General features: G+C 54.6%; 1 protein-coding gene across 2 annotated transcripts; it reads right to left on the bottom strand.

Annotated features, from left to right (window-relative positions):
• Positions 1–5,953: 5,953 nt before the first annotated feature.
• On the bottom strand, positions 5,954–11,874 carry EDN2 (endothelin 2). 2 transcript variants are annotated; one of them, XM_011955179.1, is made up of 5 exons: positions 11,735–11,874; positions 11,244–11,400; positions 9,678–9,800; positions 8,306–8,404; positions 5,954–6,691 (listed from the first exon to the last, which is right to left on the bottom strand). In XM_011955179.1, exons 1-5 carry the CDS (start codon positions 11,796–11,798, stop codon positions 6,598–6,600), a joined length of 537 nt encoding a protein of 178 aa, XP_011810569.1. In that variant the 5' UTR covers positions 11,799–11,874; the 3' UTR covers positions 5,954–6,597. The 2 variants fall into 2 exon arrangements, with proteins under 2 accessions (XP_011810569.1, XP_011810570.1); XM_011955180.1 differs by lacking the exon at positions 8,306–8,404.
• Between the last annotated feature and the right edge of the window lie 1,654 nt (positions 11,875–13,528).

The following is a 13,528-nucleotide window of genomic DNA, read 5'->3' as shown; positions in this document are numbered from 1 at the left end:
TTCATTTATATGAAATGTCCAGAATTGGTGAATTTGTAGAGGTAGAAGTAGATTAGTGGTTGCCTAGGGCTTGGGAGTGGGGTAGTAGGAGTGACTGCTAAGGGGTAAGGGATTTCCTTTTGGGGTGGTGAAAATGTTCTGGAATGAGACAGTGGTGATCCTTGTATAACTTTGTGAATACAATAAATCCACACTTAATGTTGTTGATAGGTTCTTGGAAAAGGTGACTTTAGTGGAAAAGAAATATAGAATAGATCCTCAAATAATGTTCCCTTCAATGGAGTTTTGTCGTTACATTGATGAGAAAAACGTTTCGCTTAATTTCACAGTTCCTAAGAACCTATCAACGATGTTAAGTGAGGATTCAAATCCACTGAACTGTGTGCCTTAAAAGGGTGAATGTTATAGTGTATAAATTATATCTCAATTTTAAAATGTAGCCAAACAATAAATAGGGAATAAATAGAAAAATTTATGTACAAGTGTACCACAGTGTTATTTTATTGGTGGTGTAGGGGAGGAAAAAAATTATTTCCTATATCCTTGCATAGACTGTGACTGGGGCTTGCAAATTAAACTGACAAAAGACTAATGAACAGGAGAAAAGGCGTAGAAATTTTATTTGATGTTCCTACTTTAATTGTGATGTGCATGAAAACATTGATTGCATTCATAGAAAAGAAGGGAAGACCCTTTGTTAAAATAGTATATAAGCCCCCTACCATTTTAACAAAGGATGATACATTTGTGGAGAAATGACAAGATAAAGGAAAAGGGCTTTGGGTTCCTAGGGGTGGCAAATTGTGGGAAGATAAATATGTGGGGAAATTAATGGAAGATCAGGGTGATTTCAGTATGACTGGTTTGTGCAGACTCATCTTCTTGCTGACTTTTTGTCTTCAGTGCTAATTAACTGTTGTTCTCTTCCTGGTATAATAGAGGGAAGGAGAAGAAACTTCACAAAGGAAAATTTATGTCCTGCTTTTAGGCAGATGTGGGAGGGCAAAGAGCTCTCTCTACACGTGCAGTTTCTTAATTACCTTTAGCTCAAAACAATCCTTATGCAAAAGTGGCATATTTGGGGTGGGACGTTCTGATCTTCTTCAGTGGGAAATTGGACAAACTGAAATATACACCTACGGGGTAATGAATGCCCACATATGGTACCTTATGAGGCAGCTTTATCATGATGTATTATGTAGCCATGAATAAATTTTGATTTTGGAAATTAAAAAAAATTAAATAAAGTACTTAGGACAGTATCTGACATCTACAAAGTGCCTTTAGTGTTGGCTGTTATTAATGAACTCTAGGACAACTCTGTAACCTTGGGCTCCTCATCCCCATATGGTAGATGAGGAATCTGAGGTTTGGAGAGGCAGCACGACATGGACGTGCTGCCCCTCCTTCCGGTCTGCTGTCAGGGAAGGGCAGGCTCTTGGCATCAGGCCTTTCTGGAGCCCGCCCAGGCTCTGCCACTTTCTAGTGGCAAGGTTTTGGTCCAGCACCTTCCTGCACCACTCTGAGCCTATGCTGGCCTCAGTGTCCTGCCTGTGGAGGGAGTCATAGCGTTGTGTAAGGATTAGCATGTGCAGATTAGCCTGAGACTCCTTGGGTAATGTTGGTGCTGTGCTTCTGTGACAGGCCCCAGGCAGTGGAACTGGGACCAAATAGGTAGAGACTCCAGAGACAGGATCACTTCCCACAGCCTGCCTCACTTGGAGGTAGTGAGCCAAACATCCCTCCGGGTGACCTGCAGGCCAGGGAAGGAAACTTCAGGAGGAGGCAATTCAAGCAGAAGTCAGGGGCATGGCCTTTCCCCCTCCAGCCAGTGTCCGCAGGCCCTTTTCAAGCCAACTGTCCTTGAGAAAGACACCCCACCTCCCCAGGGCCTCAGTTTCCCTTGCTGAACCGGTCTAGCATGGTGGTTATGATTCATACAGCCTGGGGGCCCAGACTGCCTGGGTCCACATCCCAGCTTCCCTGCTTTTGCTTTCTGACTGCATGACCCTGGGCAGGGAAATTCGCTTCTCTGAACCTCAGTTTCCTCATCTGCAAAATGGAGATGAGAGCAACACTTATCTTACTTCTTGTAAGAAAAGTGAATGCAGTGTTCTCACTAGTACTCAGTGTACCAGCAGAGTCTGCTGCGCTGACAGCCTCAAGGCCTGTTGGCTATTACGGTTACTATGACTGTTTTATTAGCTGTGAAGGGACTGGATGACACGTGTGTGCCTGGAGGCAGGGGCTGGCCCCCCAAGTCCCCGTCCCCCAGTTCCCAGCCTGCAGTCCCCCTCGCTGCCTTCAGCACCAAGTGATCGACAGATTGGGCCAGTGGCATCCTGGCAGGCCTGTCCTGGCAGCTGCTCCCACAAGGCGAGGCCCTGTGAGCTGCAGAGAATTAATTAGGCTGCATTCCTCTTCCAGGGCTCCTGGCGGGCCCGCACACGGCCCCCTTCTTAGCTGCCGAGGGCTTTTGGCTTGGATCCCTGGCAGGCCAAGGCGAGGCCCACACTCTGCTCTCCCCTGAGAGGGGCTGGGAGGGCCCTTGTGAGCTGGAAGCATTGGCCGGGAAGGAGCCAACAAGAAACCAGCCGCCCAAGGCCAGCTCCCGTCCTGGCTCTCCCTCGTTTAGCAACCTTCGCTGGCTACCTATCACTCAAGTTCAAATTCCTGGCATGGGATGCTATTCCCAGCCTGGCCCCTGCTGATCAGGCCGGCTGTCCCTCCCTGGACTCTCATGCCCTGGCCAGATCTGCCTTATACCATTCCTACCAAGCCCTTTCCCTCATCCCAGCCTGCACAAGCCCTGCCCGTCCTTCATCCCCCATCCCAGCTGGAAGGCCAGCTCACAACATACTCCACCTCTGGCCCTTCACTTTGCTCTTGTCTGTCTCCCCTGCTAGGCAGGGGACCTGAGCAGGCAGCTAGAGAGGTTTCCAGAGGCCTGAAGCCCTCACGGAGGGCCTTCTGGGCATGGTAGTATTCTCCTGGGAGGCATTTTCTGAGGCTATGGTGGGAGTGACAGTGGTGGCAGTCTCTGCTTCCTAGAGCACCTCCATGCCGGATGCTCGGGGCTTGGTCTGGTGCTCAGGCATGCACTGCCCCTACCTGCCCGCCCCTTCCTGCCTGCCCCTTCCAGCCGTTCCCAGGACCTCTCCTTTAACTCCCCAAAACAGGCTGGGAATAGCTCCCTTCCTATGAAGACAGGAACCTTCACCTATGCTGTTTCCTCTGCCTGGAACGCTCTTCTCCACCCTCCTCCTTGACTGATTTCCCCAGAGTTGGGCTAGGTCCCCTTCTCGAGGAAGCCACCCTGGGCTCCGCCTCCTCAGGGGCTCCATCTCAGTGTGGACATACCCTGTCAGAGAGGTAAGATAGCATGGAAGTTAAGAGCCTGGGGTTTAAAACCCAGCTAAGCCACATCCTAGCTGTGTGACTTTGAGCAAGTTACTAACTACTCTGTGCCTCAGTAACCTTTCCTATCAAATGGGAATAGTAATGACAGAATTTGCTACATAAGGTTGCTGAAAGGAACCAAGGAGTTAATACGTGGAAAGCACTTAGTAAGTGCTCCGTGAATGTTTGCTATGATTCTTATCTTCATGTTTAACCACTGTTTTCTTGAATGACTCTCCTCTTGGCCTGTGAGGCAGGAGCTGTGTCCGTCTTGCTCACGAGAGCCCCCCCAGAGGTGATTATTCATAACTGTTGAATTAATGGATGGCCACATTCCAATAGTTTGTCACCATGATTAGGCAAATGACTTTTCTGAGCTGAAGACCTAGCTGCCTGGATTCTATTTTCAATAAGAGAGAGAGAGAGAGAGAGAGAATATTCCACAGGGCTCTTTCCTGAGCGAGGGCTGTGGAGAGGTAGCAAAGGGCCCCTTCCGTAGCCTCACAGCCCCGGAAAGAGGACCTAACTTCTCTCTGCCTCAGCTTCCTTCTGTCCACATAACCCGAATAAATCTGGGTCAGCCTGTGCCCCCTTCTGGCCGGTCTCTGCCTAGTGTTCCCGTCAAAAGGAACACAAATTTAACTCAAAAAACCTTGAAAAGAGCCTGTTCCATATTTATGGAAAAGGCAGGAGGAGGGGAGATTTTGTGCCAGAAAACCCAAGCTTCCTGACGCCTAGATGCCTTCTTCCCAGGGTTCGGTTTGAGCTGGTGGCTGCTCCTCGTAACTTTTTCTCTGCTTCTTTCCAAACTCTAGCCCACCTTCCCCAACATGGCTGAAGTGCCAGCTACCTGGAGGGTGGGTTAGAAGCAGGGACAGACTTCGGGCATATGTGACCCCGTGACCCTGCAAACTTCTTGTCCCATAGAGAGGTATGGCTGGATGAGGGCCAGAACGGGGCCCCCGAAGTGCAGGGCCCCAGCCGGAGGCCCCTGTTTCCCAGGTGTATGGGTCTAAAGGACTGTAGTGTCACCCTTACCTGTCCCTGCCTTCTGGGCCTCCTCTACTCCTTTAATCATCTCGGTTGCTCAGTCACCTGGGTCACTGATCTCTGAACCCTGGCCAGGGTCCCCGGGGACTGTGCCAAGGGTGTTGAATGCTTCTCTCCAACACACCCTCGCCAGGTTCTCCTCTTGCTGCTGCCAGGCCTCTGTCACAGCTGTGGCCCTAGGGCTGCCTTATCCAGCTGCCTGACCTGGCCATGGGCTGTTGCATTTGGATTTTTGAGGGGCAGGATCATGTTGAATGGGAGCCTGTGACACACTCCCAGGGAGCGACGCTCCCCCAGCATCAGGCTCAGATGCAACGTGAGAGGTGTGCTCCGGCCCTGGGCTGGAGTAAGCAACAAGTGCCTCGGCTGACCCCGTGACACCAGCCTCACCACCAGGATGCACGGAGGATCCCTAAGGACTTATGATGACTTGGCTTCTCTGCCGCTGGTCTCCTCATTCACTCAGCCCTGACCGGCCCTCTGTGGCATATTTCCAAAGCCCAGCCCTGCCGAGGTCCCCCACTGCGCACAGAGCTTTTGTGGGTCCCTGCGGCCCACAAGAGGAAGTCCAGGCTCTCCCTATATTGCCCAGGCTGGTCTTGAACTGCTGGGGTCAAGTGATCCTCCCACCTCAGCCTCTTAAAGTGCTGGGATTACAGTCGTGAGTTGCCACCCCTGGCCTCTTTTGAGTCTTTCTATTTATTTTGCATATCTTTTGAGGCTACAAGAGTAGCACCTTTGTCCATAGTCTTCCCTGTCCCACTCATTCCATAATCACCATTGCCAGCCCCACAAGCAGCCTCTGCCTCTTGTCAGGCCTTGGGCTGAGCCTGGTGCCATCACTTCTCTGTTTAGTGTCCACAGCAACTCTGCGAGGTGGGGACTATTGCTTCCTATTTTCTAGATGAAAAAAACTGAGGTTCAGAAACTGAAAGAGGTTTGTTCAACATCACACTGCAGTGGTGACTCATGAATTCAATCAGCAAGTATTTATGATTTCCAAAGCCCAAGGTGAGGGGCCAGGCCAGGACCAGGCTGTGGTTCTGTCACAGTGAGGGTTCCACCCCTCACTGACCAATGGGGCACCCACAGCCTTGGGATTCACCTGGTCTTCTCCCTCGCTGGACAGTTTTGCTCCGGGCCTTACTGTCAGCCTCTGCTGGGACACAGCCGCTGGCGTGATGAGTCCCTCCACCCTCGTGTCTTGGCATCTTCCACACACGCTCCTGGGAAAGGGCTGGCCATTGGTTACTGGCCTGATGGGAACATAGGTCCTGGAATCCTGACGTCACAGCTGCAGGTGGCTGTCGAGGCACATAACAGAAAAAAGCCCAGAGAGGGCAGGCTAGCAGCCAGAGACCTCCAGCCAGCGCGGGAGTGGAACCCAGGGCTCCAGCCACCTGCCCCAGCCCTTTCCTTCTTGTGTCCTCCAACTTCCAAGCGGCCCCTTCTTGAGAGGAGCCTCCAACCCCCTGCCTCGGCCAAGATAAAAAACCAGAGTACATTTCCTCATTTATTATAAACACAAGTTTGCAGGTAAATAGAGGGTCTAAAAAAATACATTAAAATAAATAATTGGGATTCTCGAAGTTCTTAGAGCAAATAAGTTATATACAGACGGGAGAAGCAGAGCAGTCCCTTCTCACTGGGAGGGTCCCGAGGGAATGAGGGTGAAAGGACTCTGGGGAGGGAAAGCTGGAGAGGACACAGCCAGCCAGGACACCAGTCCCACGGGAGCCATCCAGCCTCCAGGGCTGGCTGAAGCACGTGTGTTTGCAGCTGCACTGTTGCTCCTGCTTTGTAGCCCAGCAGACAGGACACTCCTCAGGATGCAGCCTCCAGATGAATGTACTCCCCATGCAGTTCCTTCCAGCAGAGCTGTGGGCCCGCAGCCAGCGCTGGAGGCTGCTCTGCAGTCTAGAAGCCAAGGGCTTCCCTGGACAGTGTGAGGACACGGAGCTGCCTTGGAGGAGGCCCCCTCACCAGGGCGAGGAGGCCAGAGCTTGTGCCAATCCTGGTAAATGGGTCCAGCTGTCTGGGAGCAACGCCCTGGTCCAGGAAGCAGGCAGAGAGTCCACGAGCTCTGGCCACTTCTCTCCTCCTGTCTCCGCACGGGCTTCCTTCCCAATGTTCCTCCAGCTCACGGCACTATCTCTTCCTCCACCTGGAGTGTGTGGGCCACGGCTCCCGCATCGCCTCCTGCTGTCGCTTGGCAAGGAGGCTCTTGACTGTGGAAATGTCCCTGGGAATCAAGAAGGGTCAACTTAGCATCTCAGGAGATATGGACTATCCAAGAGCTCCCCACGAGAGTAGGGGCAATGGGGCTACAACCCTTGCCCAGATCCTGGGGTCACAGCTGCCCTGGGGTCAGAGAGCAGCCACAGCCTGAAAGCAAGGTCTGCACAACTGAAAGCAAGGTCTGCACAACCAGCACAGGCCAGCCCAGGCATTGAAGCTTCTCTGCACATGAGGACTTTAACAGAGCTAATGTCCAATATCAAAGGCTGCCAGAATGAGTGGACAGCCAAGCACATCCCTGTGGGTCTCCCGTCGTCTGCCTTCCCACTTCTTTCCACACCTTTCCGCACCTTTGCTCCTGCTCTTCCCCCCAGGCTGTATGTATTCCCCTCACCTGGATGCCACCTGCTAAAATTCTACTCATTCTTTGAGGTCCAGCTCAAGGCAGTCCAGCCCAGAAAACAAGGCACCCCACTGCCCTTTGAACCTGGGTGGGTGGCCACATCCTGGCTCAAAGAACTCTCATCTGGGAGCCAGGAGGCTGGCTTCAGTTCCCAGCGAAGGAAACTTGGGCAACGATCTCAGCCTCTCTGATCCCCTTTCTTAGCTTGTAAAACAAAAGCAGGCCTGAACTGCCGAGAATGAGTATAAGGTTGGCCAAGCCACTCTGTACACTATGAAGTGTGTGCATTTGAAAAGTCTTGTACTCATTTTTTTCATTCTCAGAAAGTTCTTAAGTTTATGTTGGGTCCTGTCCATCCCACCATCCTGCCTTTTCTCCTATTTTTCTGCCGCCCCCAAAAGGTGAGAATCCCTGAGGGGCTGAGCTGGGCCCTGGGACCTAGCCAGCTGCGAGGAACCCTCAGTGACAGAAGTGGGAATGGCAAACCCCTCCACAGCTCCCATGGGCACAGACCCTGGGCTACACACTTCATGTGCGTCCACTCATCTGACCTCACAGCAACCCCAGGCGGGGATGGATGGCACAATTTCCCTGTTTCCCCTGTTCAGATAATAGGAACTAGAGGCACGGTGAAGTGGAGGGGCAAACCCAAGGTCACAAAGCTTGTTCCAGGCTGGGCTGGTGTTCAGATCAAGCAGTCCCTGCCCCAGAGGCTGCCCCTACAGCCACTCTGCTGCCCGGCAGGTGCAAGTGTCTGTTCTTGAGTTGGTTTGGTTGAACAAGCATTCATGGGCACCTCCTAGGGACCAGGTCTGAGTCACACTGAGGCACCAGGGAGGACATGCAATCTGGGCAGCAAAGAGAGAGCAGGCTGGGCAGGTGGCCCCTCTGGACCCCAGCATGTGTGAGATGCTCCATTCTGCACAGCCTGAACCAACAACTGTGGTCCTTCCCAGTCATGAGCCTTCAAACCCTCTTCAAAGTCCACTTCCAGACCTAGTGGTAATGAAGAGCACAGTGGGTAAGAGCACAGACTCTGGGGTCAGCCAGATGCCGCTGACTGCTGTGTGACTTTGGGCAAGTGGCTTTCCCTCTCTGAGCCTCAGTTCTCTTTGCTGCCCAATGAGGACCCAGGCCTGCCTCGCATAGAAAATATGGGACATGTGCAAGGCATATAGGAGGTGCTCAATCTGTGCATGTGTCCCACGCCCTCACCTCAGCCTTTGGAGAAGCTTTTCTGTAGTGGCCCCTGTCTTGCCAGTCTGGAACACGTCTGCAGGGGACTTCCGGCTTGGGACTGCCCGGGCTTCAGTCCTGCATGAATAGCATTAGCGCCCAAGTGAGGGACTGCCCAGAGCCCTGAAGCGACCTGGCTGCAGGCCCAGCCCAGCCCCCACCCCATCTCCATCCCCATCCCCACCAGCCTGCAGGAGCAGATCCATTTCCATCCCTGTGCACCTGGCATCTTTCCTTTCCCAGGTGGGGTGTGGACCGAGGAAAACTGAGCTACCACAAATGTGTTCTTAGCCCCAGAAAGAGGCAGCTTTTTTGGCCTTCCCAGAATCTGGCCACCTGCAGCCGCAGGGGAAACTGAGGCAGGGGTGGAGCCCCAGCTGGAGCCCCAGAGGAGGAGTTTCTTGTAAACCATCATGGGAACTGGAGCTTGGGTTTTTTTTTTTGAGACTGAATTTCGTTCTTGTTGCCCAGGCTGGAGTGCAACGGCGCAATCTCGGCTCACTGCAACCTCTGCCTCCCGGGTTCAGCCGATTCTCCTGCCTCAGCCTCCCAAGTAGTTGGGATTACAGGCACCCACCACCATGCCCAGCAGGTTTTTTTGTATTTTTAGTAGAGACGGGGTTTCACCATGTTGTCCAGGCTGGTCTCGAACTCCTCAGCTCAGGTGATCCACCTGCCTCGGCCTCCCAAAGTGCTGGGATTACAGGTCTGAGCCACTGCGCCTGGCCGGAAGCTTGGGACTTTGAAGCCAGTTTGGTTTTCCCAAATTCTCCATGTGGATGAGGGAAGGAATAAAGCTTCCCACCACTTTACAGATGGGAAAACTAAGGCTCAGGTAAGATAGGAGACATGGCAAAGGCTCCCCAGCAACTCTGGGGCTACCCTGGGATGGTGACATGGCTTCCCAACTCCAGATGCCATTTCTTCCCTGAGCAAGATGCAAAGTCCCCTGAACCTCAGGTCGGAAGCCAAAGCCCAGTAGGACTTGATCAGACAGACCCAGGCCCAAGGCCCGGCCCTCCTTCTGAGAAGCTGTGCAGCCTGACATGTCCTGCCCCCTCTCTGGGCCTGAGTTGCCTCAGCTGTCACTGGCAGACTCTCTCCTGCCCAGGAGTGAGGACTTGAGTGTTCCCAGAAGCCCCCAGAGCTGGGCATCGGGAGGCCCCCAGGGGTGACTGGTTCCTGCAGGAAGGGATAGTGCCATGGACCCAAGCAGCCTGTGGGCCCCTGGGTCGCTGCTCACCCCCAACTTGCCACTTCACTCCTCTGCTAGTCTCCCAGACACCTGCTCCCCAGGGCATGCCTGAGCTTGCAGCTACCCTAAGCCCCTGCAGGCTGGGTGCCCACCTACCAGGGCCTTCGAAGGCAGAAGGTGGCACAGGCAGGGTCCCTGGCGCTGGAGCACTGACAGCGCCTTGGCAGGGAGCGGCGCCGGCGTCTTGGCGGGTTTCCCAGGCCGTAAGGAGCTGTCTGTCTGTGGGCGGGCAGCCAGCAAGGTAGTGGTGTGGGGTGGAGAGAGAGAGAGAGACAAAGAGACAGAGAGAGAGAGGATTAAATAAACCACAACCACTGGCAAGCAGGGACTGTCCACATTGCCCACTGGGACAGCCACCTATGCCAGCAGGGTGCCAGTGAAAGGTGACCAGTCCCTGATCTCAAGAAGTCATACCACTGAAGTCACAGTTTCCTCCACAAGGGTCCTGGTAGCCCATGGCAGGACCCTTCCCTTCTCTGGGCCTTGGCTCAGTCTGACTGGCTTGGCTCAGTCAGAACTCCCAGCACTGGGGAAGGAAATCTATGATTCTACCCGAAGTTGGGAATTGGGAACCTCCTAGTCTCTCTCCCCTCTCAGTCTGGCTGGTCCCCCTGTTCTCAAAGAAGGCTCTCGGCTAGCTCTGGAGGAAGGGTGGCCACTCCATCTCACAGAAGTAAACACAGGCTTGTAGCTACGCTGCCCCCACCTGGTCCCCACTTGCCTGGAGGGGTAACAAATGCGCCTTAGAGGCTTGACTTGAAAGTGGGGTGTGTGCGTGTGTGCGTGTTCAGATGGGATTGATTTCAGATTCAGAGTCTGATCAAGTGGGCCAGGGGAAGGGCAGGGGCCATGGCTGGCTGGACCAGCACTTTCGAGTGACAGAGCTAATTTTAGACAGTGTGGTTGGAGTCGTAGTGACTCCAGGTAGACTCAGCACGCAGGGACTGGCAGGGTTCCCGCCCTAAGCAAGTGTTTGGATGCGGATTAGCTTCACACACACTTACGTGCAGGGCTTCTCTTGCCTTTTGCAATTTGGGGAAGGGAAAAAAATCACAAATACACACAGAAACTTCAACTGAAGGTATGCAGTGGCCTGGAGGCAGTGAGAGTGCAGGTGGAACAGACAGCACTGGGCTCCCACCCGGGTGTAGCCAGTAGCACAGGGCAGGTTCTCATCTGTCGTTTGAGGGAATATCCTGCCTTATGGAGAGGATGGGGGGCTCCTGAGATGATAATGCACGTGCAGCTTGGCAAAGAGCCTGGCATAGTCAAGGCACGGGTGCTGTCACTAATCGTATTATTCTTGGAAGAGCATGCAGAGGCAGCATGGCAGAGACTGTGAGCTCCAGCATTCCCTTACGATTACCTGTGTGATCTTGGGGAAGGCGCTTAAGCTCTCTGAGCCTCAGTACTTGAATCTGGAAAATGGGGCCAACACTTGCTTACCAGGCTGTCTTAAGAATTCTCAGGAGACAGCCCTCTTTATGGCTCAGGTGGTCCCCACTCAGGAATTGAAACAAATAACTATTGATATTAGCCAATGCCCCCACCTGGAGGCCCAGGGAGAGCTGGACTGTATCAAGGTTCCCTAGCATGCCAGTAGTTCCCACCCTGACACCCTGCCCCAGAGCTCCCCCGCCCCCCATCCCCATGGATGCTCACTCAGGAGTGTTCACCCAGATGATGTCCAAGTGGCAGAAATAGACGCACTCCTTGTCGAGCCAGGAGCTGCAGGAGCAACGGCGAAGCCGCAGGTGGGTGCCTTGGGCATGAGGTGAGGATGCTGGCTGCTCCAGGGTGGCAGCAGCCTGGCCCTTCCCTGCATGCACAGGAGGGAGAGAGAGGCAGAGAGGTGGGTTGGGGTGCCTGGCACATCCCGGAGTGGGGGACCCACCGGGCCCCTCCTCTTGCATAATCGAGGAAGTTGGCACTCTTGCTGCTCAACAGCTCCAGGCCAGCCCAGGGAAGTCCCAGCAGCCCGTGGGGAGCCTGGGCGCCTCTGCATTTGCAGAACCGTCCCCCTGCGACCACTGCCGCCAGGCTCCCGCCCTTGTCTGCCCCCAGCTGGCTTGGGAGGCACTGCAGCCCCAGGGGGAGACGCAGGTAGACAGACCCAGGAGCTGTAGGTAGCAGGTGAGGCCAGGGCAGCTCACCTTCATGCAGGGCCACGAGCAGGGCTAGTGCAACAGAGCACCAGGTGGTGGGCATGGAGATCATAGCAGCGGCGGAGCGGGCAGGCTGGCCTGGAGCAGGGAGCGCCTGTTGCCAGCGTCCTGCTGTTAAGCTGAGCAGATAGCTCATTGCCTCGGTGCCCTGGCTGCCTCTTATACCAGGCATTGTGCCCCACCCCTTCTGGTCCAGCCCTGCCCCGCTGCACCGGCGGGCTGGGAGCCAGGGACACCGCCTCCTCCCCGGGCGCCCGGCCCAACCCAGCCTCTGCAGTGAAGGGGGGAGGGAGATGGAAGGCCCGCTCCTCCCTCTGTGCCTGGAGCACCTCTGGGAGTCCTGAGGATCCCTGGCAGTCCCCAGGGACCCCTGGCAGTCCAGCTGAACTTCCTCAAGTCACCCCCAGCTGCCCCGAGCCCCCTCCGTCACTCTCTCGGTGGCTGCTCCACGGGTCTTGCCAAGGGCTGTGAGTGGGGAGGAGGAGGTTCCATGAGCAAAACCCTTCTCCTCGGAGGAGACTCTGCCATCTATCCTGCCTGCCCTCTGCCAACCAGGCTGAGGATGCCCCTCTGTTGTGTGGGATGTGAAAGGCCCACACAAGGCTGTTTGGCCTTGGGCGAGTCAGAGCCCTCTCTGGGCCTGCCTCCCTCAGTGAAGGACACAGCTCATGCCTGACTTCTGACCAGCCTGGAACTGCTTCATCCCCAACTCACCCAGGAAATGCCCCCCTCAACCTCTGCCCTATCACCCCAGGGCCTGGGGCAGGAGTTCTAGTCCCTTCCAGAAGCTGTTCAGCTATGCGGCCACGGCCAAGGGCATCCTTCCTGGGCCTGTTTCCTTGTTTGCAAACAAGGCCAAAACAAGAAGATACTTCACCTGCTTGGCTTATAGGCTCCTTTGAGACTAAGAAGGTGGTTTCAAACCCCTTTCCAGAAAGATGCTCCTGAGGACACACACGCAAAGCGCCCCTTGAACAGTCTCCTGTCCTGGCCATGACAGGATGTCTCGGCTCCCACTGGTGGCTACTGTCTGCAAAAGAAGTAAGGAGGGGACTTCTCTGGGGGCTGGCATTCTGTTCCCGCCCCTCTGCTGGCCCAGAAGCCTTGCTGGGGAGGGGAGAGCAGGGATGAACCACAGCTGTGCTGAGCAGCTTGGGGAACTGGCAGGCACCCTCTGTTACTGCCCTGGCCTGGCTCAGAGTCCACTTCCTGCCGGAGTCTTCTCAGGGACCCTGTCTCCAGGCACAACAGGAAAGGCCCTCTCATTTCTCGGAATTCCCAGGGCTTGTGTCTCTCATGCCTGCCTGACTCATACCACTGCACTTATCTCCCCTGTAATCTCAAGGTCCAGAGCCCCAGAGGAGGCAGGGCCTGACACCTACCCTGCACACAGTAGGGGCCTTGTGAGTGCTTCCTGAGGGCAGGGAGGTGAAGAGACACACACCTGGCTTTCCACTTACAGAACCCAGGATGCCCAATGCTCAGTTCCTGTATTCAGCAGCTCCTTTGTCATTGGACATTTATGAAGGGGACAATAGGTGACCACCAGGAACAGGCAAGTTTGCATCTTCCTAGGGTGTGCCCAGAGCAAGCGTGCAGATGTGAAATCCTGGAGAAACTGGCAGAACTGATGGAGAGTGACAGCAGGGTCTTCCTTCCCTGAGGCTGGGCTGGCTACTGTGAAAAAAAGAACAAGTGTTTCCTGAGCACCTACTACGTGCTTGGAGCACTATCGACTCTTCGTCACCACAACCCCAGGAGGCAGCTATTATTACAGGGGAG

Source organism: Colobus angolensis, unplaced genomic scaffold (assembly GCF_000951035.1).
Source record: "Colobus angolensis palliatus isolate OR3802 unplaced genomic scaffold, Cang.pa_1.0 Scaffold399, whole genome shotgun sequence".
NCBI classification, from domain to species: Eukaryota; Metazoa; Chordata; class Mammalia; order Primates; family Cercopithecidae; genus Colobus; species Colobus angolensis.
The sequence above is the reverse complement of the archived record's forward strand: the minus strand, read 5'-3'. Positions and strand labels throughout refer to the sequence as shown.

Coding starts and splice junctions, on each gene's coding strand:
- EDN2 (XM_011955179.1), bottom strand. CDS start 11,798: ATGATCTCCATGCCCACCACCTGGTGCTCTGTTGCACTAGCCCTGCTC. Junction 11,401..11,734: donor GCTCGTGGCCCTGCATGAAG/GTGAGCTGCCCT, acceptor CTGTGCATGCAG/GGAAGGGCCAGGCTGCTGCC. Junction 6,692..8,305: donor AAGCTTCTCCAAAGGCTGAG/GTGAGGGCGTGG, acceptor CTTGATTCCCAG/GGACATTTCCACAGTCAAGA.